The sequence below is a fragment of the Triturus cristatus genome, chromosome 3_1 (genome assembly GCF_964204655.1).
Source record: "Triturus cristatus chromosome 3_1, aTriCri1.1, whole genome shotgun sequence".
NCBI classification, from domain to species: domain Eukaryota; kingdom Metazoa; phylum Chordata; class Amphibia; order Caudata; family Salamandridae; genus Triturus; species Triturus cristatus.
The window spans coordinates 48,908,257-48,932,748 of NC_140583.1; the positions used below are offsets into that span (position 1 = coordinate 48,908,257).

Sequence of the window (24,492 nt, forward strand, 5' to 3'; positions counted from 1 at the left end):
GATCTCCCATCCCTGGGATACCTAGGGGAGACCTTGGGGATCCCTAATATGCCAAAACATTGTAGGTTATCCATGTTTGATATTTGATATTTGAGGGGGTATTTATAAAGCGCAACGTTCGCTCCGGAGGGAGCATCATGGCGCTGAAAAACCTGGATGCCCGGTCAAAGGTAGAAGCGAAGGGGGCTAGATGGCGGCTTTAGTCCAGTCATCGGGGAGATTAAAGATCCAAGTTTTGAGAAGTTTTCTGAAAGGCTTCTCTAAGGTCTGTTGTCTCAGGTGTTTAGGCATGCTGTTCCAAGCTTTGATGGCCAGGGAGCTTAAGGTTTTTCCACCTTGTGACTTCAAGTTGTACCTGGCGGAGGACATGAAATTGCCATGGGCAGAACGAAGGGGGTGACTCGGGTTGTAGTGTGGAAAGCGTCTGGTTAAGTATTTGGGACCAGTGTTGTTAAAAGCCCGAAAGGCAACAGTAAGAATTTTGAAAAGTATTCTTTTATGGAGGGGTAGCCAATGCAGTGTTTTTAGGGCTGCAGAGATTGAGGATTTGCGAGGTAATTTTAGGACCAAGCGGGCGGCAGTATGAAGGACGCTCTGGAGTTTGGTAAGAGTGGATTTTTTGGTCCCAGCCAGGAGGCCGTTACAGTAGTCAATGCGCGAGATTACGAGGGCTACTGTTACAGTTTTCCTGGCTTAAAGAGGGAGAAAGTCGAAGAACTTTCTGAAAGATTTAATTATGCCGAAGCATCTGCCGGCAACCGTCCTGGCGTGTTGGTCGAATGATAGATCTGCGTCAAATACTACACCATGTTTTAGTGTTGCAAACATCAAAGTCGAGTTTGGGCACAATTTACTTTTTAAAAGAAGCAGTCCTGGCACCCAAGGCTGTTTTTAAACTGACCTCAGGCTTCAGCAATGCACACATACAAGTGCAGAAAAAGGCTGCTGGACTCTTAACTGCCATGCCCCAGGGTACTGGGGACTTCTAGGTTGTTTCAATCCCCCTGCCCTATTATATAGTAGGGGCCTATAGGGGAGGTCATGCCAATCACAGGAGTACCCCACCATGCCATTGTGTACCCTAGTGTATGTAGGTGTTTTAACTGTATTCTAATGTGTCTCTTTCAGCATAGCACTGGCCCTGGATAGGCAGAGCCCAGGGTCAGTCAGAGTCAGTTACCACCAGTATCAGTCAGCAAAATGTTGGGGGGTGCCCAGGGCACAGGATGACTTTGCTCCATATCCCCCTCCCCCAAACGAAAGGTGATGGGTTACTAACCGACACCCTGGTAGTCCTCATCAGCTAAGTGGAAAAACCTGGAAAGTCCATCCGCATTTGCATGGGCAACCCCAGGTCTGTGTTCCTCTGTAAAGTCCATCCCCTGTAGGGAAATGGACCACCTTAACAGCTTGGGAAACTCCTCTCTCATCTGCATGAGCCATCTGAGAGGTCTATGGTCAGTTTGAACACGAAAGTGAGTCCCAAACAAATATGGTCTCAACTTTTTCAGGGACCACACCACAGCAAAAGCCTCTCTCTCAATGGCACTCCACCTCTGCTCTCTGGAAAGAAGCTGCCTGGTTATAAAAGCAACTGGCTGATCAAGGCCCTCTTCAGTTTGCTGTGACAACACTACCCCAATCCCTTGCTCTGAAGCATCTGTCTGAAACACAAATTCCTTTGTGTAGTCAGGGGCTAGTGGCACTGATGCAGAACACATAGCAGCTTTCAGAGTGTCAAAAGCCTTCTGACACTCTGGGGTCCATATCACCTTCTTGGGCCTCTTTTCAGAAGTGAGTTCTGTTAGGGGCCCCACAATCGTCCCATAATTTTGAACAAACCTTCTATAATACCCTGTCAGTCCAAGGAATGCCCTGACCTGAGTCTGGGTAACAGGAGCTGTCCAATCCAAAATTGTTTGGATTTTAGCTTGGAGTGGCTGTACATGGCCCCCACCTACTAGGTGGCCCAGGTACACCACAGAATTCTGCCCTATTTGGCACTTGCTTGCCTTAATAGTTGGGCCTGCCTGCTGCATGGCCTAAAGCACTTCCCTTAGGTGGCTTAAGTGATCCCCCCAGGTAGAACTGTATACAGCTATATCATCCAGGAATGCTGCACTGAACTGTTCCAACCCAGACAACACCCTTCTCACCAAACTTTGGAAGGTGGCAGGTGCATTCTTTAATCCAAAGGGCATTACCTTGTACTGATAATGTCACTCTGGTGTGGAGAATGCTGACCTCTCCTTTGCTCTATCAGTGAGGGCAATCTGCCAGTAACCTGAAGTAAGATCAAAAGTACTCAGGTACTTAGCAGCCCCTAACCTATCAATGAGCTCATCAGCTCTAGGTATAGGGCGTGCGTCAGTCTTTGTGATTGCATTCAATCCACTGTAGTCCACACATAACCTTAACTCCTTGGGTCCCCCCTGAGGATTAGGTTTAGGTACCAGCACCACTGGACTAGCCCATGGACTCTCAGACGGTTCTATTACCCCAATTCTAGCATCTTAGCAACCTCAGCTTTAATGCTGGCTCTGACATGGTCAGACAACTTGTACAGTTTATTTTTGACAGGTAGGCTGTCACCAGTGTCAATGTGGTGCACATACCACTCAATGATGCCTGGGGTCAAAGAGAACAGGCCAGCAAACTGCTCCAGCACTTGCTTACAGTCTCTGTGCCGCTGGTCTGTCAATTTGGGAGAGAGTACAACTCCATACCCTGACCCATCTTGCACATTAGTGGAGAGGAGGTCAGGTACCAGCTCAGTTTCCTCCTCCACACCCTCATCAGTGACCAATAACATGGTCATATCTGCCCTGTCATGGTGGGGTTTCAATCTATTCACATGCAAGGAACTTATGAGGGTTCCTGGGGGTGCCAAGGTCAACCAAATAGGTAACCTCACCCTTCTTTTCTAAGATTGGATAGGGCCCACTCCACTTGTCATGGAGGGCCCTGGGAGCCACAGGCTCCATCACCCACACTAATTGTCCTGGAGTATACTCAGGCATAGTAGCCTTTTGATCATACCAGTGCTTCATGAGCTCCTGGCTGGCCTCCAGTTTCCTGTTTGCCTTGTACATGTACTCTGCCATTCTAGATCTCAGGCCTAGCACATAGTAAAGCACATTGTCATTGGCTTCTTTAAGAGGCTTCTCTAAAGACTCTCTCAGCAGGCTCAAAGGCCCCCTCACAGGGTGTTCAAACAACAACTCAAAGGGACTGAAACCAACCCCTTTCTGTGGCACCCCCGTAGGCAAACAGTAAGCATGGGAGGAGAACATCCCACCTCCTCCTGAGTTTATCTGACAACCCATTTATCATGCCCTTCAGGGTTTTGTTGAATCTCAACAAGACCATTTGCTTGTGGGTGATAGGGGGTGGTGAACTTGTAATTGACACCACACTCATCCCACATAGCAGTCAGATAGCTGGACAGGAAGTTCGTGCCCCTATCTGACACCACCTCTTTTGGAAAACCCACTCTGGTGAACACACCAAGTAGAGCTCTAGCCACCGCAGGAGCATCAATGGTTCTAAGAGGTATGGCTTCAGGGTATCTAGTGGCATGGTCAACTACCACTAACATATACCAATTCCCTGATGCAGTAGGTGGGTCCAGGGGACCAACAATGTCCATCCCCACCCTTTTGAAAGGAACCCCAACCACTGACAGTGGTATTAGTGGAGCCTTTGTCTTGCCCCCTGCCTTGCCACTGGCCTGACAGGTGACACTGGAGCTGCACTACTCCTTTACCTTTTCAGACATGTGGGGCCAGTAGAAATGGTTCACCAACCGGTTCCATGTCTTTGTCTGTCCCAAGTGTCCTGCCAAGGGGATATCATGACCCAAAGTCAGGATGAACGCTCTGTACCTCCTGGTGGCCCCCTCTTGAGGATTCTGGCCTCAGCATAAAGCAGTCCATCTTCCCAGTAGAGTTTGTGAAACCCACTGTCATCCCCCTCCTCTTGCTTAGAAGCAATTCGCCTCAAGCCCTCAAGGGTGGGACATCTCTCTGTCCCTTAATGAACTCCTTTCTGGAGGGTCAACCTGCTCCTGTCAGCTCTGCCAAATCTGACATCTCTGACAGGGATGGAGTCGCTCCCTCAGAGGCCAGATCCTCCCCATCAGGGTTAGATTCTTCCTGCACCTCTGGAGTTCCCTGGGCTGGCTCACCAGGCCCAGTACCCTTGTCCTTGGATGCTTGGCCCTTTGTTCCAGGGTCCAAGTGTCAAGCCCCTCCCTTCTGGCTAGTCTGTGACCTAGTCACAGCACATACCCACTCAGGGAGCTCCAATATTTTCATATGGAGTCCTCTCTCCACCTCTGACCACTGAGAGGCTTCAAGATCATTGCCCAGTAAACACTGGACTGGGGGCACCTTTGACACAGCTACCTTCATAGGGCCTGTCACACCTCCCCATTCGAAATCCACCACAGCCATAGGATGGAGTTTGGTAGTGCTGTCTGTATGAGTCACCTGGTGAAACTCACTAGGTAACACCCTCTCTGGAGGCACCAGTTCATCCAGGACCATAGTTACACTAGCCCCAGTGTCTCTGATAGCCCCAACCTCAGTCCCATTCGCTTTAGGCCTCAGACTGTACTTGTCCATGTTTGGAGGTAAGGCAGCCATGGTGGCAATATTCACCCCACCCAGGGACACTAAGGTTGCTTCCACCACCTGACTATCCCTCCCTGGGGTAACACTCTCTACCCCTACACTGACACTGGCAATCCCTGTGTGTGGCCCCTTGAGGGGGAGCTACTTGGCGCAGACAGCATCTCCCTGTTTATGCCCTGGCTGGGAACAGTCAAAGCACTTACCCACCTTTGAGTGATCAAAGAACTTACCAGACTTTCCCTGAAATCCCCTCCCTTTGAATTTGGGTTGGCTCGGGCTCCCCCTCCTTGTACAGGTTTTTGTCGGTCTTTGGAGGACTCCTTCTGTTTTTGACCTTCATGTCCCTGGGCTTTCCCTTGGGAAGGGACCTGTCCTCCTTTCTTCTGGTCACACTCCTGGTGCTGAATGGAAACCCTGGTTCTCACCCGCTCATCAGCTGATTACCCCAAATCTCTGGGGTCTGTCAGCTTAGAGTCCACTAGATACTGGGGTAACTTCTCTTCTGCACAATGAGTCACAATATATTCTTTCAAAAACAAATAATACAATCCTTCATATGTGTCAACTTTGTTACCAACAATCCAGCCTTCCAGTGCCTGCACTGAAACGTCCACAAAGTGTACCCAAGACTTAAGACTCAATTTCTGGGTGCCTCTAAAATTCACCTTGTACTGTTCTGGAGTCAGACCAAATCTCTTGACTAAGCATGCCTTCATCTGCTGGTATGATTCTGCATCCTCTCCTTTCAGGGTCAGGAGCCTATCCCTCCCAGCTACTGGAATCAACTCCCACAGGAGTGCACCCCAATACCTAGAGTGGACCCTACACATTTTAAGGGCCCTCTCAAAAGCTGCTAGCCACCTGTCAATGTCATTCCCCTCTGTGTACCTGGGCACTATGCCCTTGGGAAGTTTAGGTTCAAATCTACCACCCCTGGACATCTCAACATCTTCTTCACTTTCGCTACCACCATTCCTCTTCTCCTCTTCCCTCTCTCATTTTCTCTTTGCCAATTCCAATTTCTCTTTTCCAAGGCAATCAATCCTAATTGAGCCTGAAGCTGTCTCTCTGCAAGGGACGGTAGTGATGCCTGCGTAAGGGACCCTTCCTCACTCCCACCATTTGGAATCACCTGGTTAACACTAGTAATAATGGAGGGAGTCTCATCCTCACCCCCCTCTTGGGGGAGGTTGGAGGGAACATCCTCCATCCCCCCTTGGTTCCCCTCAGCTTCCCCGGCCCAGGCCTGTAGGGACTCGAGTAACCCTGCCATCCTCATCGTCTTGGCAGCAGGCAGCCCCCTAAGCCTACACTGTGCCCTAAGATCAGCCATCCTGAACTGGGACAGTTTAGCCCAGTCCAGGTCCATGGTTCCCTAGTTTTGGGTCACATAAACTAGGCACAAGAGACTTAGAACAATTTGGAAAAATCAAAACAATGGATTAAAAACAGTTTAGTCCAAATTCCAAAAATCATACTCAAAAGTTTTGTTCTAACGCAATTTAGAGTATTTTTATAATCTTAATTAACTTTACTGAAAGGTGTACTTTTAAACACAAGTCCCCATCCACACCGCTGAGCACCAAATGTTGGAAGGTGGGTTATTGGTAGGGGCAAATGTAGGTCTGCCACCGGCAATAAGGCCACTAACACAGTAAAGGCTCAGTATAGGTCTTAGAAAATTATTCCTATGCTCAAACCATGGTAACGTTGCTGCAAGCAGACAGGCTTACCTTCAAAGACAGGTATGTAAAGCATTTAAAAACACAATTTCAGTAGATAATTAAGAAACAACACATAATAAAAATCCAACACCAATTACCAATTTATAATAATAAGAAATATTTGTATCTTTAAAATGACACCAAGAAGACAAATTTCCAATGTATGGAACAGGAGATATGAATTTTCAAAGATTTAATAAAACAGAGCACTACGAAGATTATGGCAACATATTGTGATACCCGCTCGCGATAGACCGGGGCAAAGTCAAAGTTTCAGGCCGACCGCGATGGAGACCTGGGTTGCTTCAGCTTGCGGTAGGTCCCCTCTCAGTGTCTACCTTCACACTTAGAAACTTTTCTGCAGCGTTTCTCCTCTAGGCCCTTCAAAGCTCCCATCCAGTCTGGATTTGGTGAGGGTTCGCCGGATTGTTTTGTGACGAGGTCCCGGTTAACTTCCCTGGAGCAGACTTAGAACATTTTTCAAGATTGCTTCTGCGCGACAACCCAGGAATCCAGGCCGACACGCGATGGAAGGCAGGCGGCTTGGCTTTTGTGTTTGCTCCCGGTCACTTTTTCTATGAGCGGACTTAAAAACCTTTCTGGCGCTTTTTCTTGTGGATTCTCTCGATGCTCTTCATGTAGCCGGATCCGGTGAGGGTGTGCCGGCTTCAGTTTTCTTCTACCCCAGTCAAACTCTGGAAGTTGGACCGATGGTGCTTTTAGTGGGAGGACCTTGGATGGCTTGGCCAGCTTGCGGTTGAAGGCAGGCCCCTCTATGGAGCTTTTTTCCAAAGTTGCTCCAAAGTTCTCCAAACTTCTTGAACTTCTTCCTGAAGTTCCTCAAGGGATCCCAAAGTGTCTCAACCTCACTCCAAGGGTCTGGAAGCTCCAAAATAGACCTTGAAAGTTGAGGACTTCAGTTCCCACAATCCACTGGTACAAAACCCTTATAAATCCATTGGTAGTTCTCCAAGGTGTAGATTTAGTTGGTGATGTTCCAGATGAGCTCTTTTAAACTGTAGCTTTCAGGGAGTCCACTCTTTAGTTATTATTCAGCAAAATATTCCACAGGGCTGTAGTTTCAGATGGTGCAGTCTTCAGAGGTCCGGCCTTAGAAATCTTTGCACAGCAAAACGCTGAACAGGGCACTTCTTGCTTCAGTAAGTTTCAAGCAGCAGATCTGGAGGGCTCTGCCCCTCTCAGATAAATATTCCAAGTACTATGGGTAAAGCAGGAGGTCACTTCTGACCAATGGGAGCAGGATAACTCCTCCAAGATATGACCACATCCTGTAGAGTGTGGCATTATTTTGTCCCAGAGAGAAATTCAACAATATGATATTGTTGGATTTATTAATACCATTGTGGGAAGTCATTGATTGGCATTTCTAGCCCTCTCCTATGAAGAGGCATTAATCAATAACGTCCTACCATGTTAACCTATGTAACAGGGGATTTGCAATGGGGAAAATTACTTGGGCTATTTTTCCAGCACCAGGACTTACAAAAACATATTTTATAAGTTCTTATCTTATATCCACAGGGCGACTTTAGGGGTTTTGAATCTGTAGAAATATTGCAGATCGTCCCTCCACAGGGAGGGCTACTAACATCAAAGTCGAATTTGAGCAGCACTTTACCACAATGTTGGGAGTGAAAAGTGAGATTTCACTTTACCCAGGCATATAAAAACTGATTTTATAAGGGTGTGCCTTCTAAATACCTTACCTCCCATCCCTGGGATACCTAGGGGAGACCCTGAGGGTCCCCAATATGCCAACACATTGTAGGTTATCCATTTGTAAATGCCTCAAACATCAAAGTCGAGTTTGGGCACAATTTACTTTTTAAAAGCAGTCCATGCACCCAGGGCTGTTTTTAAACTGACCTCAGGCTTCAGCAGTGCACACATGCAAGTGCAGAAAAAGGCTGCAGGCCTCTAAACTGCCATGCCCCAGGGTACTGGGGACTTCTAGGTAGTTTCAATCCAACTGCCCTATTATATACTAGGAGCCTATAGGGTAGGTCAGGACTATGACAGAGTTACCCCAAAATACCATTGTGTACCATGGTGTATGTAGGTGTTTTAACTGTATTCTAATGTGTCTCTTTCAGCATAGCACTGGCCCTGGGCCTGGTTAGGCAGAGCCCAGGGTCAGTCAGAGTCAGTTACCACCAGTATCAGTCAGCAAAAAGTTTGGAGGGGGGTGCCCAGGGCACAGGATGACTTTGCAACAGTTACATACACCTGTTTCAGTCTAGGGAATGTTTGTGCTGAGTGATCTCAATTACATTTTAGGTAAAATTTTGATATTGGGTAATTAGAACTGGATTAGACTGGGAAATTGTTTAGACCAGCTGTTGGGTAGAGGTGGACACCCCCAACACCTGCCCAATGTAAAAAAGTGGACGTTGCCCTGCATAGCCAGATCCTTTTGCTGTTTAATAGGTTTAAGTTGCCAGGTCGACATAGCATTTTATACCTTTACACACAGGCTCTGCAATGGCAGGCTTTACACATGTTTATAGAGCTACTTAAGTGGATGGCACAATCATTGCTGAAGGCCCACTAGTAGCATTCCATTTACAGGCCTTGCGCACATTTAGTGAACATTACTGGAGATTTATAATTAAATTAAATATGCCAACAGTCGATAGGCCAATGTTACCACAACTTAGGTAAAGACCACAGACACGTTAGCATTGGTTAGCAATGGTAAAGTGGGCTGAATGCTTTAGGCAGGAAAAACTAATTCAGTAAAAACAGGAGGTTGGAAGGCAAACCGTGTCTAATACTTGGGGGCATATTATCAAGCCAGGCGATAAAATTATCGCCGCTTTAGCGGCAGAAAACTGCCGCTAAAACGGCGATAATGGAATTAATAATATGCTCTATGGAATTCCAATTGAAGCCCATGTTAGATGTGAAGGACACCTAACATAGGCTTCAATTGGAATTCAATAGAGCATATAATCAAACCCATTTTCGCCGTTTTAGCGGCAGTTTTCTGCCGCTAAAGCGGCGATAATTTTATCGCCTGGCTTGATAATATGCCCCTAAGTTACTCCTGTTGTACTTGTGACTGCTTAAGAGCAAGAAGGTTGAGTAGCTAAAGGCATGTTCCAGGAGGTTGTTGAGGGTTTGAAACTCACAGTCCGATAAAAGTTATTGCGCATTATTAACTAAAAGTCCAGTAAAGGCTATTTGTTAGTGAGTTAACATAGAGAACACCTAAAACACAGAAGATGGCCAAAATGCAACCTCAAGCAATATCCTAGCATGCTTCTAGTACATCAGTGCAGTTTTAGCCCACGTAGTGTTATCCTTCAGGGGAATGTTATGCTGTTCTCTGCTACCGCTAGGAACTCTTTTATTATGGTGGTGTCTATAGTTCGCCGGTTCATTGGAGCAAAGTGCTACAACATATAAACATGGCTGTGATATGTCTGGTGTTTGACTGGACCGGTCTCTCTAGGCGATGCCCATCACAACACAGGGCAGGAGTGGGTCTAGGGTCCTTTTGCTGGACAGGAATGTTGAGTCTAACCACCTATAGATCCATGAGATCTCCATGCCAAGATTCCAGAAGCAGAAATAAGTCTACATAGTATAGAGACTTCCTAAAGGGACCCATCATTTTAGGACACCACTCTCAGTGTGTATACTTTCTTAGCTGCACAACACACAGGTAACATGACACACACAACTGGCACACTGACTGCATTGGAGTATGAATCCTAGTTATGAGCGACTGAACAGATTTACCCATCAACAGCTGGTAGATATGCCCTCCCAGGCAGAAAATAGTCCCAGATATGGAGTCCACTGGGACAAACACTTTGACAGGAAATGCCAGAAATTAGTCAAATTGGTGCAGGATGACACAGCTTTCCTTTGCATGGAAGGCCTTTTATCACAACCTAGACTGCACATTGTCACTATCCTAGAATCCCTCCTCCCTTGCATATAACAACAGTCGGAGGGGAGATGCACAGGTCGATGCCTTGTATGGGGTAAGATTGTAATATTCTTTTTCTGAAGGTGCTATTGCAGTGATTTATGGGTCTCCCTGGTCCATCTTCTCCCCTAGGTGCTGGTCGTCCATCGGGAAGACAGGGGGATGTCAACCGGTATCTCTCTCCGGGGAATGTTTGCGGAAAGGAGTCATCCAGCATGAGCTCGACCATGCCCTGGGCTTCTACCATGAGCATACCCGCAGCGACCGCGACAACTATTTGACCATCATGACAGAGAACATCTCGCCTGGTCAGTGACACCCCTTGGGCTCTACTTACCAATGAGAGAAAAAACTGGGTACGGCTCAGATTCCTGATGGGCTCACCTTGGCAATGATTTGGATCTCGGATTTGTTCAGCTTAGTTTTTATCACAGATACCCACCAACACACCCTTTTTACCAATCTGACCCTTGGTTACAGCGATCAGTATTTTATACTGTCACAGGTTGTTGTCCTTTTCACAAAAGTTACCAATGTTGAGGGCATTAATTGGAGCCATTCTTCATTTGAAACCATTTGTTTGCCTACATAAAAACTCCTGGCCCAGGATAAATTGTGATCCGTATTTAAAATGCCAATGTCCTGATGTGAGTATTAAGGATCAGTGACTGCCAACTACAGTGCCCTGCTTCAGAGTGACGGGGCCCAGATATACACAGACGTCACACAATGTAGTGCAGCAAGTTAATTTGCTGTGCTACATTACAGGACTGCAATACTAAGATTTTGTGTCATTCTGCTCTCTCCCAGTGGAGGAACAGTCAAAATATCGATTTTTAAATGTCGAAGTACATTTATATCGAGTTTTAAATATCGTAGGGACAGAATATCGACATCAAGAATATCGACAACTAGAATATCAAACTTAAGGTAAGAAATATCAATGTTGCAAATATTGATGTTAGTAATATCGATAGTAAAATTATCGATGTTAATAATATCGATATTTATATTAGTGTTATGTATTTTAGTATGTATTTTATATGTATGAGTTCTATATTTTTTGTTAAGTATTGTACTGTTTTTCTACATATATGTATAATTTTTTTAGAAATTTGTAATTTTTCTTAAAGTAAATTATGCGTTTTAGTACCGTAGCGGGTTGTGGGTTTATAGAGGAATAGGGCGGGAAGTAATTTAATTATAGTAAATTAAATAATAATTTTTAGGAATTATTAATTATTCTTAATTCAATGTTGTGTATTTGTTCTGTAGTGGGATGTGGGTTTATAGGGGAATAGGGTGGGAAGTAATTTAATTTTAATTAAGTAATTATTAATGTTTAACTATTGGTATTAATAACTAATTTATTGTCAATTAATTATTCATTAGAAATTAATTACTATGAATTGATAATTATATTATTTGTATTAATATATGATTGACTGGTTTGTGCGTTTATAGGGAAAAAGGTTGGGAAGAAATTTATTTTAAATTAAGTAATTCTGATTTTTTAATTATTGGTATTAACAATGAATTTATAGTTAAATAATTATGAATTAGTAATTAATTAATAATAATTGATAATTATATTATGTGTATTAATTTATTATTGGAGTGGGTTGTGGGTTTATAGGGGAATAGGGTGGGAGGTAATGTATTTATAATTAAGTAATTAATAAAAAGAAATTGGGTATTGATAATTATTTTTTTGTTAATGAATTATTAATTGGTTATTATTCCTTATTAAATATTCTTTTTTGGTATTGATAATTAATTTGTGTGTTAAGTTATTATTAATTGGTTATTACTTTTTATTAAATATTATTTATTGGTATTGATAATTAATTTATTGTTAATTAATTATTTATTGCAAATTCATTTTTATTAATTGATTAATTGAAAATTAAATTAATTGAGTGAAATTGTATGTGTTGTGTGTTGTGTGTTTATTGGGGAATAGGGTGGGAAGTATTTGATATTATTAAAGTAAGTATTAATTTTGATATATTTGAAGTTTTTATTTTATTTATTGTTAATGCATTAATAAATCAATATTTAATTACAATATATATTTGATTTATAAGTATGTTGTTTTTAACACCTACGGTATCCAACGCTTTCCCTACTGTTGCACTCTCTGGAGTGGGAATAGTAATTTTCACCCCTACGATATCCAACGCTTTCCCTACTGTTGCACTCCCTGGAGTGGGAATAGTAATTTTTACCCCTAAGCTATCCAACGCGTTCCCTACTGTTGCACTCACTGGAGTGGGAATAGTAATTTTTACTCCTACACTATCCAGCACTTTCCCTACTGTTGCACTTTCTGGAGTGGGAATAGTAATTTTTACCCCTACGATATCCAACGCTTTCCCTACTGTTGCACTCCCTGGAGTGGGAATAGTAATTTTTACCCCAACGCTATCCAACACTTTCCCTACTGTTGCACTCTCTAGAGTGGGAATAGTAATTTTTACCCCTACGCTATCCAACTCTTTCCCTACTGTTGCACTCACTGGAGTGGGAATAGTAATTTTTACCCCTATGCTATCCAACGCTTTCCCTACTGTTGCACTCACCGGAGAAGGAATAGTAATTTTTACTCCAACACTATCCAGCTCTTTCCCTACTGTTGCACTTTCTGGAGTGGGAATAGTAATTTTTATTAATACACTATCCAACACTTTCCCAACTGTTGTACACTCTGGAGTGGGAATAGTAATGTGTACCCCTACGCTATCCAGCGCTTTCCCTTCTGTTGCACTCTCTGGAGTGGGAATAGTAATTTTTACCCCTACGCTATCCGCTTTCCCTACTGCTGCACTATGTGAAGTAAGTATATGTATATTAATTTATATGCATATGTTTAATTTATTTTAACATTATGGTGCCGATTCCAATCCTGTAAAACCCGGGTATGAATCGTCGTACGGAGCGTATTCTCCATACGACTCGTACCCGGGAAATGCACCGCACAATCCAGAAAGTACGATTCGTACAGAAATACCATTTGCGTACGAAACGTACAAAACACCGTACGGCTAAAAAAGACCAACGAGTCTGATCCGGGACAGGGCGTACGCAACGTCCGTACGGAGTCAGGCAGCGTTTTACGGACCAGCAAGTACGAATCGTCCCTACGTCATTCCGCACAGCTATTTTTTTACGGGAGCCAAAAAATCCCGGAAAACTGAGTCAGACGCGAAAACGGAGCCCCGGTACGCGACGGACAGACATGGACCCCATCCTATGTGTCATCCCGGCCCTCTTCACCTATGACCTGGTGCACTGAACCCGACGCACATACCGCAGAAGGTGAGAACAACACCCAGGGGCCAAGGGGGGGTGAGTGGCTGGAAACATACCCCCTACCCAAATTAAAACCTAAAATAGTGAGGATATATATTACCTCCAGGGTCTGGTCACTTCGGGGGGCGTGTCCACCAATCCCTGCATCCCGCAACAACGGAAGTGGACGTGTACGCGTACCCCTACGGCAACACTACAATAGTGATACACACAGTACTCACACATACATAGCGTGGGTATGGTCCATATCACTATTGTAGTGGGGCCGTAGGGGTACGTGTGGTACGGATCGTACACACACTCTCAGAGCATGTGTACGGCCCATATCACTATAGTAGTGGTGCCGTAGGGGTACGCATGGTACGGACCGTACACACGCTCTTAGAGCGTGTGTACAGTCTGTATCACTATAGTAGTGGTGCCGTAGGGGTACGCGTGGTACGGACCATACACACGCTCTGAGAGCGTGTGTACGGGCCGTATCACTATAGTAGTGGTACCGTAGGGGTAAGCGTGGTATGGACCGTACACACACTCTCAGTGCGTGTGTACGGGCCGTACCACGCGCACTCCTAGGGCACCACCACTATAGTGATACGGACCGTACCCACACATTCATAGCGTGGGTATGGGCCGTATCACTATTGGATTGGGGCTGTAGGGGTACGCGTGTTACGGACCGTACACACCCTCTGAATGCGGAGGTACGGTCCGTATCACACGTACCCCTACGGCACCAGTACTTTTGGGATACAAGGCGTACACACGCCACGAATGTTGGCTTAAGGTCTGGTGCAGCATATCACCATTATATTGGTGTGTGTGTAGGCCCAGGACAGCAGTGTACTGCACCAAGGGTGTGGGTGGATGGGTGTGTGGCTGCATAGGATTCCCAGCAGTGGTCAGCCATATATAGGTGGGTGCATATCACTACCAGCAGTGGACAGACATGTGAGGGGTGGGTGTAAATGACTCCCAGCTGTGGCCTGCAATATGAGGGGTGGGTGCAGAGGACTCCCAGCAGTGGACAGATATATATGGGTGGGTGCATATCACTACCAGCAGTGGACAGACATGTGAGGGGTGGGTGTATATGACTCCCAGCAGTGGACAGACATAAATGGGTGGGTGCATATCACTACCAGCATTGGACAGACATGTGAGGGGTGGGTGTAAATGACTCCCAGCAGTGGACAGAGACATGGGGGTGGGTGCATATCACTACCGCAGAGGACTCCCAGCAGTGGACAGAGACATGGGGGTGGGTGCATATCACTACCAGCAGTGGACAGACATGTGAGGGGTGGGTGTATATGACTCCCAGCAGTGGGCAGAGACATGGTGGTGGGTGCATATCACTACCAGCAGTGGACAGACATGTAAGGGGTGGGTGTATATGACTCCCAGCAGTGGCCTGCAATAAGAGGGGTGGGTGCAGAGGACTCCCAGCAGTGGACAGTGACATGGTGGTGGGTGCATATCACTCCCAGCAGTGGACAGACATGTGAGGGGTGGGTGTATATGACTCCCAGCAGTGGACAGAGACATGGTGGTGGGTGCATATCACTACCAGCAGTGGACAGACATGTGGGGGGTGGGTGAATATGACTCCCAGCAGTGACCTGCAATAAGAGAGGTGGGTGCAGAGGACTCCCAGCAGTGGACAGAGACATGGGGGTGGGTGCATATCACTCCCAGCAGTGGAAAGACATATATGGGTGGGTGCATATCACTACCAGCAGTGGACAGACATGTGAGGGGTGGGTGTAAATGACTCCCAGCATTGGCCTGCAATATGAGGGGTGGGTGCAGAGGACTCCCAGCAGTGGACAGAGACATGGGGGTGGGTGCATATCACTACCAGCAGTGGACAGACATGTGAGGGGTGGGTGTATATGACTCCCAGCAGTGGACAGAGACATGGTGGTGGGTGCATATCACTACCAGCAGTGGACAGACATGTGAGGGGTGGGTGTATATGACTCCCAGCAATGGACAGAGACATGGTGGTGGGTGCATATCACTACCAGCAGTGGACAGACATGTGTGGGGTGGGTGCAGAGGACTCATATCAGTGGACAGAGACATGGGGGGGTGTACATCATTATCAGAGGACCACAACTCCATGGGTGTATGTACGCATCCCTAACTTTGGACTATGATGATAGTGCCAACACAAACAGCAGTGTCCCACTCCCAGGAGGAAGGATGTCTTTCCCCCACTGCATGACACACCACATGTGGGTGTGAGGACAAATAACACATGCATACCCATCCCTGGCGGATGCAGCACAATACACACACTGAGATCATGCCACAAGACTGTATAGTCATGTCACTGCCTACTAAACTAAGAGAGCCAAAGGGAACACACACCGTCACGCACATCCCAGGACTGATAGGAATGTACAGGTGCTGGGCCAGCCACCAAGATGGTGTCTCTCATGGAAGGAATAGGATGGAGTTCCCACAGATACAATGCCCCCAATTGTGAGTCATGTGCCCAAATACCCTGCAGAACAAGTACCATATGTGTGCTAGTCCGGGATTACACACATGCATATTGCTGAAAAGGGAGAATTTCTCCATGAAGGCATTTCAACATACACAATACACAAGTACAGTGACTAGCAAGGATGGCACAGACGATGCAGCCGGAGACATTGCTGAGCAGGCATGGCCATAGTTAAAGGGATCCGTCACCAACAAAGGAAATGTAGACACAGGTCAGCACAACAATTGTGCAACTCTTTGCAGGGAAGATGTCAGGTGCCACAGAGGAAGGAACACTCCTTGGGACAATGTCTCAAAACCAAAATAACACACACTAACAATGAGTTTTTTGCAGAGACCTTGTGATGGCTCGCAGATACCGTGGTCCACCTCATGACCATCAGACTAGAACATTTCTCAGAACCATAACACATTACCACAACACCAACTCCTGGAGCCTCAGCACCAACATCAATACCTGAAATGCAATAGTGTTCAAAGTAAAAATAAAATGCTTTATTCAGCATAAAAAAGAAATTAAGAAATAACACTATATACAAAGGTCAATGGCCAGTCCATAATAGAAGTCCTTGGGGGGACACATGGGCCCGCGTCTCCCCTAGCTTGCCTGCACAGTGGAACCCTCAGGTTTGTCGACCGGGGGGGGGCATCATGTGGGGAAGGACCAGGCACCGCAGGGACATGAGGGGGAAGGGTAGGTGTGGTGGGTGCAGGGGTGGACGTCTCCACCACAGGGGGTGGGGCAGCGCCAAAGGTGGAGGTGAGTACGGTGCTGCACACTTCTGCCAGGGCATCCAGAGTAACCCCTGCACCGGAAGAAACCCCAGGGCCAACGGAGGGGGGGGCCGAGGGATGGGGTGCAGCGCTCTTGGGGGAGTGGGTGGAAATGGGGGTGGACTCAACTCCCCTGCCCGGGGACTTCCTCACCCGCTTGCGGGGTGGTGTCACAGTGGGGGTGAGGGCCCGCTCAGCCATGTAGACCTCTTTGGGTGACAGTTTGGCAGGGGAGCCAAGGGGAGTGCTTTTGGAGGGACTGGGTTGTGAGGCCTGCGGACTCAGACTGTGGCTGCGTGTATGTCTTTTTGCCCCAGACCCAGTGGGTGTGCCTACATTCCCCTGAGTGTGCGTGCCCGGAGGTGTGCGCTTGCCCTTACTTGGTGGTGTGCTGCCTGTGTCTGTTGGGGTGCGTGCTTGGGAATGTCTGGGTGTGCATGGGACAGGTATGGGAGAGGGAAGTGTGGATGGGGCTGGGGTAGGGGGGGACGAAGCGCTGCAGGAGAGTTTCTGCTGCCGTCAGGGAAGAGTCCATGGACTGCAGAAACCTGCGTTGGTCAGACATCATTGTTGACATGCCCTCCATGAACGACACCATCTGTGTCAGCAGTGTGGTGTGGCCATGGAGGACATGCAGCACCGATGACTGTCCAACCAGCAACTGCCGCTGTATGTCCACAGACTCAGCACTGAGGGCAGCAGGGGTGACAGGGGCAGGGGGTGCGGTGCCTGGCACGAAGGAGGCATGGTGGTGCTCTGCACGGACAGAAGGGACCGGAGCAACTGGGAGGGCGGTGATGGGAATGGAGGAGGCGGGGACAGATGTTGGGCTGCTGCCAGGTGTTGTAGCAGCATCCGCCCCCTCGATGATGTCAGCCTCGGACCCGTCTGCGTCGTAGTTGGTCTCGCCACCAGACAGGTCCTCTGACTGACTCCCCTCGCCCTCCGTGCTACTGGCTCCCGCAGACTCGCCAGCACTGGTGGCACTGGTGCTGGGTCCCTCCTCCAGGTCTGTGCAGGTGTCTCCCTCGGTTTCTGATGATGATGCTGTGGGCAAGGTGAAGCTACAGAAAAACATCAGTCACCTGTATACATCTGACACATGAGTACAAAACTAATAGGTCACAGTGCATATCAGGCAGTGCATCATGAGTAACAGCTAGATTACTCCGCACATATGTAAGCCCTGTACTCCCCAGTTGGTAGGCTCACCATGCCACTTGGACACAAGGAAAAATAGGGCACACCAGCCCAAAACTTGAATGAGAAATATACTGAGAAGCTAGTGTCTGGGAACAGGTGAGCACAGCAATACAATGAAGTCATGCCACCTCTTGTTTACCCTGAAAGAAACAGGAGTGGTACACCCAAGACAAACTAACAGACCTCAATACTAAAGGTGTCCCCACACTCAGAGACCTGTAAGTACTTTTGAACCCAAAACGAAAAAATGTTGGTCCCTTGGGAATAACAATACTTTACACAATCGACATGTTTCGAATGTGGGAATGTGCCATTTTGTGAACAGAACACACATGTGCCTGTATAAAAGATGTCTCCCAAGGAGGTGCACACAAAACTACATTTACCCAGTCATTGAAGAAGCTGGCAGCCTTATTTAAAGAAGCCACTGTCTGAAAGAAATGGTGTTGCAGAAAGTACATATACATGGGCCCACGGAGGTCTTGATGACTTGACACTCGTAAGTTGGTATCACCAACAACCAAGGACTTACCCAAATTCCACAACACTGTGGGAACATGTATATGTATAATCTGAAAAACAGTCTTATTAGAACAGTGCCTTCTTTTAAAATGTGCCAGCGTGTTCCCTGAAAGTGTAAAGGTGGTTTGTTGTGCACCTCCTAGGGAGACATCTGTCATGCAGGCACATTGTTGTTCTTAACAACAAAACATCAAACTAAAGCATTGAAAACATGAACACCTGTTGACAAGTGTTGTGAGTGCCAAGGTACAATACTTTTTGACTAGCAACTTGAATTATGTCAGTTGTCACATGGCCATCCGTTACCTGATGACACATTTGGCAACACATCTGACCCACTGCCTGTCATGTGGAGTGGCACACATGTCCAAACCCAGGACAATGCATAAGCTAATGGGCCTGCAATTGTGATGTAAAAAGGCATACCTGCACTGAGGAGACACCCTCATGGCAAGCCAGAATGTCCACACAGATGTCAGCACACAAAGACCAAACTACGTAGCATCTGGATCACACACTGGTGCAAAAAATGTATGAGCAGGAATCATGTATTTAAACAATTGACACATGCTGCAAAGCGCAAACATTAAACCCTGCACAACATGACTGGGTCACTGCACATTGAGTCTCTGTCCAGCCAATTATCACACACAGGTCAGACCTGGCAAGGAGACATAAGGTTTGGCCATGTAGGCCTCGCCCGCACAAACCCCCCATACCTGAGACAATGTGATTGAGACATATCAAGAAGTGACACCTCTTAATCAGGGTTTACAAAAATGTGCAGCAAGAATTCCCAAATGTGCTCCACATCACCTCGTGAGGCTGGCAACACATATTTGTGACAAACAACCATCAACAGATAGTTGTGAATAAACACACAGGCACTGTCCAGTGTGAGTATGCACAAGCCAACTGAGGTCTGCCTGTCCAGTGGACACATGTAGCACACTTTGGATAAATACAAATGAGGCCATGGAACAATGCCACAGAGGCCAACCTATGCTGAACACACAGAATGGGCACAGTGTTGGATGACACACATGATTACGAGGCAAGGGTGTCTCAGGGGACTGTAGTGGGCACACTGCTCCTTGTTCCTGGAATGATCTGACTGTAACATGAGAAACCATCCTGGCACTATGCATATCTCCCACTCATGCACATCATGTCTGAGGCCACAACATTGGTCATGCATGCTGCAAGTGTGTCCATTTGAAACCTCACACTCCTATGTTGAGACTCATCATCAGTGCCAACAAATATGGCCCCCCAACAGAGTGAACAGGACAGGACAGGGCACAGGCAAGGTACCAACACATGTCACAGACCACCCTCCCACATGATGCAGAAAGCAATGTGCACTTGGAGTAACTGGCAGCCTAGATAACCATGTGCAATTGTGATTACACACAGACCAGGGGAAACAAGGAGGGGGAAGGGATGAATAAGAGCACCGGTTGACTTTGGGGAACAGAATATGCACTGCACATATAAACCCTGGCAGTGTATCCAGGCTACAGAGCACTTCCAAAAGCTGGTGACACACAACACAACAACAGACATGCACGTACCCCCTCCTTGCTGCTGTCTCTCCTGGAACTGCCTATCTAGCTCAGGGAAGACCACCGCCAGGACATGCGTAATGTGGGGGGTCAGGCGTCGGCACCCGCCATGGGGGCGTGGAGGTGAGAGTCCCAGCTGGACCCGGGCGATCCGCCGGGTCCAGCACCGGATGTCCTGCCACCGTTTTCTGACTTGGGCTAGGCGCCGACTGTGATCCCCGCCGATCTCACGGCCCTGACGATCTCCTTCCAGATCCCCCCCTTCTCGTAGGCAGTTACCTGTGAGGATGATAATGTGAGACAACATCACTACACCTGCTCCATGTCACAGAGACACACATTTGAACATCTTTGATATGTTGAACAGGGCATAGGATGCTGCCAAGGAATTGCATCTTTATCATTTGGACATTGGCCTCTGTGGAAGCCCCAATGCACTACATGGCATTGAAAGTACACAGGTGGCAGGAGAGGTGTGACACACTCCCTGATCATGGCACACACTGTGCATCACATGCAACACCAGTCTGATGGACAGCACCTCAAAGCAGTTACATGCACCAGGCCACTGATGCAACCTCAGCAGAGTACACAGACACACACAGGCACAGATCAATCACCTGCCATTGGCAACAGTGGATACAAACCTCACTCTGCACATGTGCCACTTGCCTGTGGGGTGTCACAGGTGTAGGGCTAGCTCAGCAAGTCAGACACACAGCACAGTTTACTTCTCACATCAGATGGGTAGAGCTGTTGCCTCCTCCATGCAGCTGTGGTACAACACTTCACATAGACACTCACCCACTTGACAAGGAACATTCACGCACATCAATGTCCAGGAGGGCATACACATCACTTTGACACTCTCACCACAGGTCCACTCAACTCATACACATCTGTGGGTACAGTCACCTGTCACACCGGGGGGACCACTGAATCACCTCAGGACAATAGCCAAAAAATGCCACCAAGGATTTGCCAGGCTGAATGTGTCATGCACCATGCAGTGAATGTCACAGTCAGCACAATGCAAGTGAGGAGTGCACACATGAAATACATCATGCTCTGCATGAGAGACATAAGCCTTTACCCCCCCTGGTACCCACTCTAAACAACATTGCATGTCTGTCACACCTGGACACAATGCCAGAAGTGACAGTCACAAAAAAGGTGCATAGTCAAAGGTAGTGGAGTCAGCACTCACCTGCTCCCCTGGTCTCCCATACAGGCTGGGGTACTGTGGGAGGAGGACATTCAGCAATGCTTCATTCTCCTCAAGTGTGAATGGCTGGGCCCTCTCCACAGTCCGCGGCATGGTGCCAGAGGAAGCACAGACAGCAGCAGTGTGGTCAACAGGAAAGTTGTGCAGGCAAGTGCTCTCTCATGGGTTCTGGCTGACTTATATCTGTCTTGCTGGGGGCTTTCATTTACAGGAGTACAGAGTGATTGGTCAGACTCATTTGCATCCTACGTTTCCTCCAATCCCTTTAAACATACACCAATGACACGAATTTGCATGGTTCAAATTTTGAGCATCATAGCAAGGCAAACACCACTTTGCAACATTGTAATTTTTGGGCCAACTGACTTTTCAAGCACACATGATGGCCACATTGCAACTGAAATCTCTGTATCCATGACAACCCAGCATGCATTTTGGGCCTAATACTTGTCCCCTATGTAATCTTGGAATCCAAAAAACATGTACAGTGCGTTTCACATATACCCGTACAGCACCGCTACAATAGTGATACGCACCGTACTCACACATCCATAGCGTGGGTACGATCCGTATCACTATTGTAGTGGTGCTGTAGGGGTACGCGTGTTACGGACCATACACACGCTCTGAGAGCATGTGTACGGTCCATACCACGCGTACTCCTACGGCACTACTACAATAGTGATACAGACCATACCCATGCAATGGATGTGTGAGTACGGTGCGTATCACTATTGTAGTGGTGCCGTAGGGGTACGCGTGGTACGGTCAGAGAGTGTGTACGCTCCGTACCACGCGTACTCCTACGGCACCACTACTATAGTGATACGGGCCGTACACACGCTCTCAGAGCATGTGTACTGTCCGTACCACGCGTACTCCTACAGCACCACTACAATAGTGATGCGGACGGTACCCACGCAATGGTTGTGTGAGTACGGTGTGTATCACTATTGTAGTGGTGCCGTAGGGGTAGGCGTGTTACGGACCGTACACACGCTCTGAGAGCGTGTGTATGGTCTGTACCATGCATACTCCTATGGCACCACTAAAATAGTGATACGGACCGTACCCACGCAATGGATGTGTGAGTACGGTGCGTATCACTATTGTAGTGGTGCCGTAGGGGTAGGCGTGTTACGGACGGTACACACGCTCTGAGAGCGTGTGTACGGTCCATACCACGCGTACTCCTACGGCACCATTACAATAGTGATACGAACCGTACCTACGCAATGGATGTGTGAGTACGGTGCGTATCAATATTGTAGTGGTCCTACGGCACCACTACTCTCAGTGCGTGTGTACGGGGCGTTTCACATGCTTACACTGGTGATAGGAGGCGCACACGAAAGGAATGGAGGTCTCTGACTCGCACAAGGCTGTACATTAAGTCATTGTAATTGCAGACTTTCATGTGCAGGGCCTAGGTGTGTCAGGCAGTGATATTGCACATGTCTTCTCATGTAGTTGTACAATTGATGTGTGATGACCTGTGTACACATGTCATGTGAGATGTGGCACTATGTGGCACACTTCCCCTTCACACTTTGCACATGTGTGCCTGTAGTACAAACGTGTCAAGCACACCATCACTGGTATGGCACAGTCACCACCACCCGCAACTGTCTCCTGATGCCAGGGACAGGGACACTAACAACTGACATTTCACAATCAGCGTGCCCCGATGTGACTATGTCATGTGTGTGTCATGTGTTCCCATGAGCTTGCTATTAGTGTTCCTTCAACTACATCGGCTGTTGCTGCATCCAACATGTGTCTGTGTGGAAATGGGCATGGCACACATCTACGCACACCATGCCACATGTGGATTCCCACATAAGCAGGGTCTGTATGCATCGGGCATGATATTTTCACATGAGGACATATCTGCGTCGTCTCAATGTCTGTGTTTTCTGTTTTCACATGTACCCCTTCATCGCAATTTGTTTGATCTGTACATTTGACATTCCATGTGACCTGTGCGTCTAGCTTGCCGTCAGCTGTCTGTATGAGATGACATCGTTTAAATGCAGCTATGTGGATGTATGTCACTGCTGTGATGTCTCTGGCTGTTCACTCAGACTGGCCCCCAGCTCATTTCAGGGCATGTCATGTAGACTTGCCAATCAACGGGTGTATCTGGCTTTTCGTAGGAGTATCACCAAGCTGGCATACGTGTCCTGGATGTATTGCACAGACCAGACTCTGTATTTAGCTGATGTGTAGTAGCAGTTTAGCATGTGCTCTGTTCATTGACATTGATGTTGGTAGGCTCTCAATCTTCGTTATTCAATACAATGTTCTGCAGGGCACCGCCTGTCCCCCGACCAATGCCAGACTTGGGTGCCATGAGGGAACGTGCCTGGATCCGACGTTACAGATTCACTCAACAGTTGATTGAGGACTTGACCGACAAGCTGGCACCACACCTCCAACCGCGACACAGGTATCCTACTGCGCTGACCCCCAAGATGAAGGTGATGGCAGCCCTTCATTTTTTTGCCACAGGTACGTTTCCATTCCTCATAGCTGATGTTGTTGCCATGTCACAGACAATGTTCAGCCGTGTCCTGCGTGATGTTTTGGCAGCCATGTTGGAGCACCTTGATGAATTCATCCATTTTCCTACTCCTGAGGAGTTGACAGGTGTCAAGGGTGATTTCTATGCCCTGGGAGGGATGCCCCATGTCATTGAGTCCATTGATGGGACACATGTGGCTTTGGTACCACCACAGGCACAGGAGGTAGCCTATCGCAACCGTAAACATTACCACTCTATAAATGCCCTTGTGGTGTGTCTTGCTAACATGCTGATTTCCCATGTCTGTGCACGTTTTCCAGGGTCAGCACGCGATGCCTACATCATGAGGCGTAGCAGGGTGCCACAAATGATGCTGCGGCTGCACAATGAACGAGCATGTCTTGTTGGTGGGTATACTCTGTTTGTCCTGTGTGTTGCAGTATATTTGGCTCATACGGCATCTCCTGACCCACTTATTTACATGATGTTTCCATGTAGGGGACTCTAGCTATCCCAACATGCCATGGCTGATGACAC

General features: G+C 47.4%; 1 protein-coding gene across 1 annotated transcript in view; it reads left to right on the plus strand.

The window, feature by feature from the left end:
- LOC146859673 (hatching enzyme 1.2-like) overlaps positions 1 to 24,492 on the plus strand; it is a 138,178-nt gene that overhangs the window by 76,490 nt on the left and 37,196 nt on the right. The window contains exon 6 of the mRNA XM_085646279.1: positions 10,449 to 10,624. Within this exon, the coding sequence (XP_085502405.1) occupies positions 10,449 to 10,624 (176 nt within the window). The remainder of the gene's footprint in view (positions 1 to 10,448; positions 10,625 to 24,492) is intronic.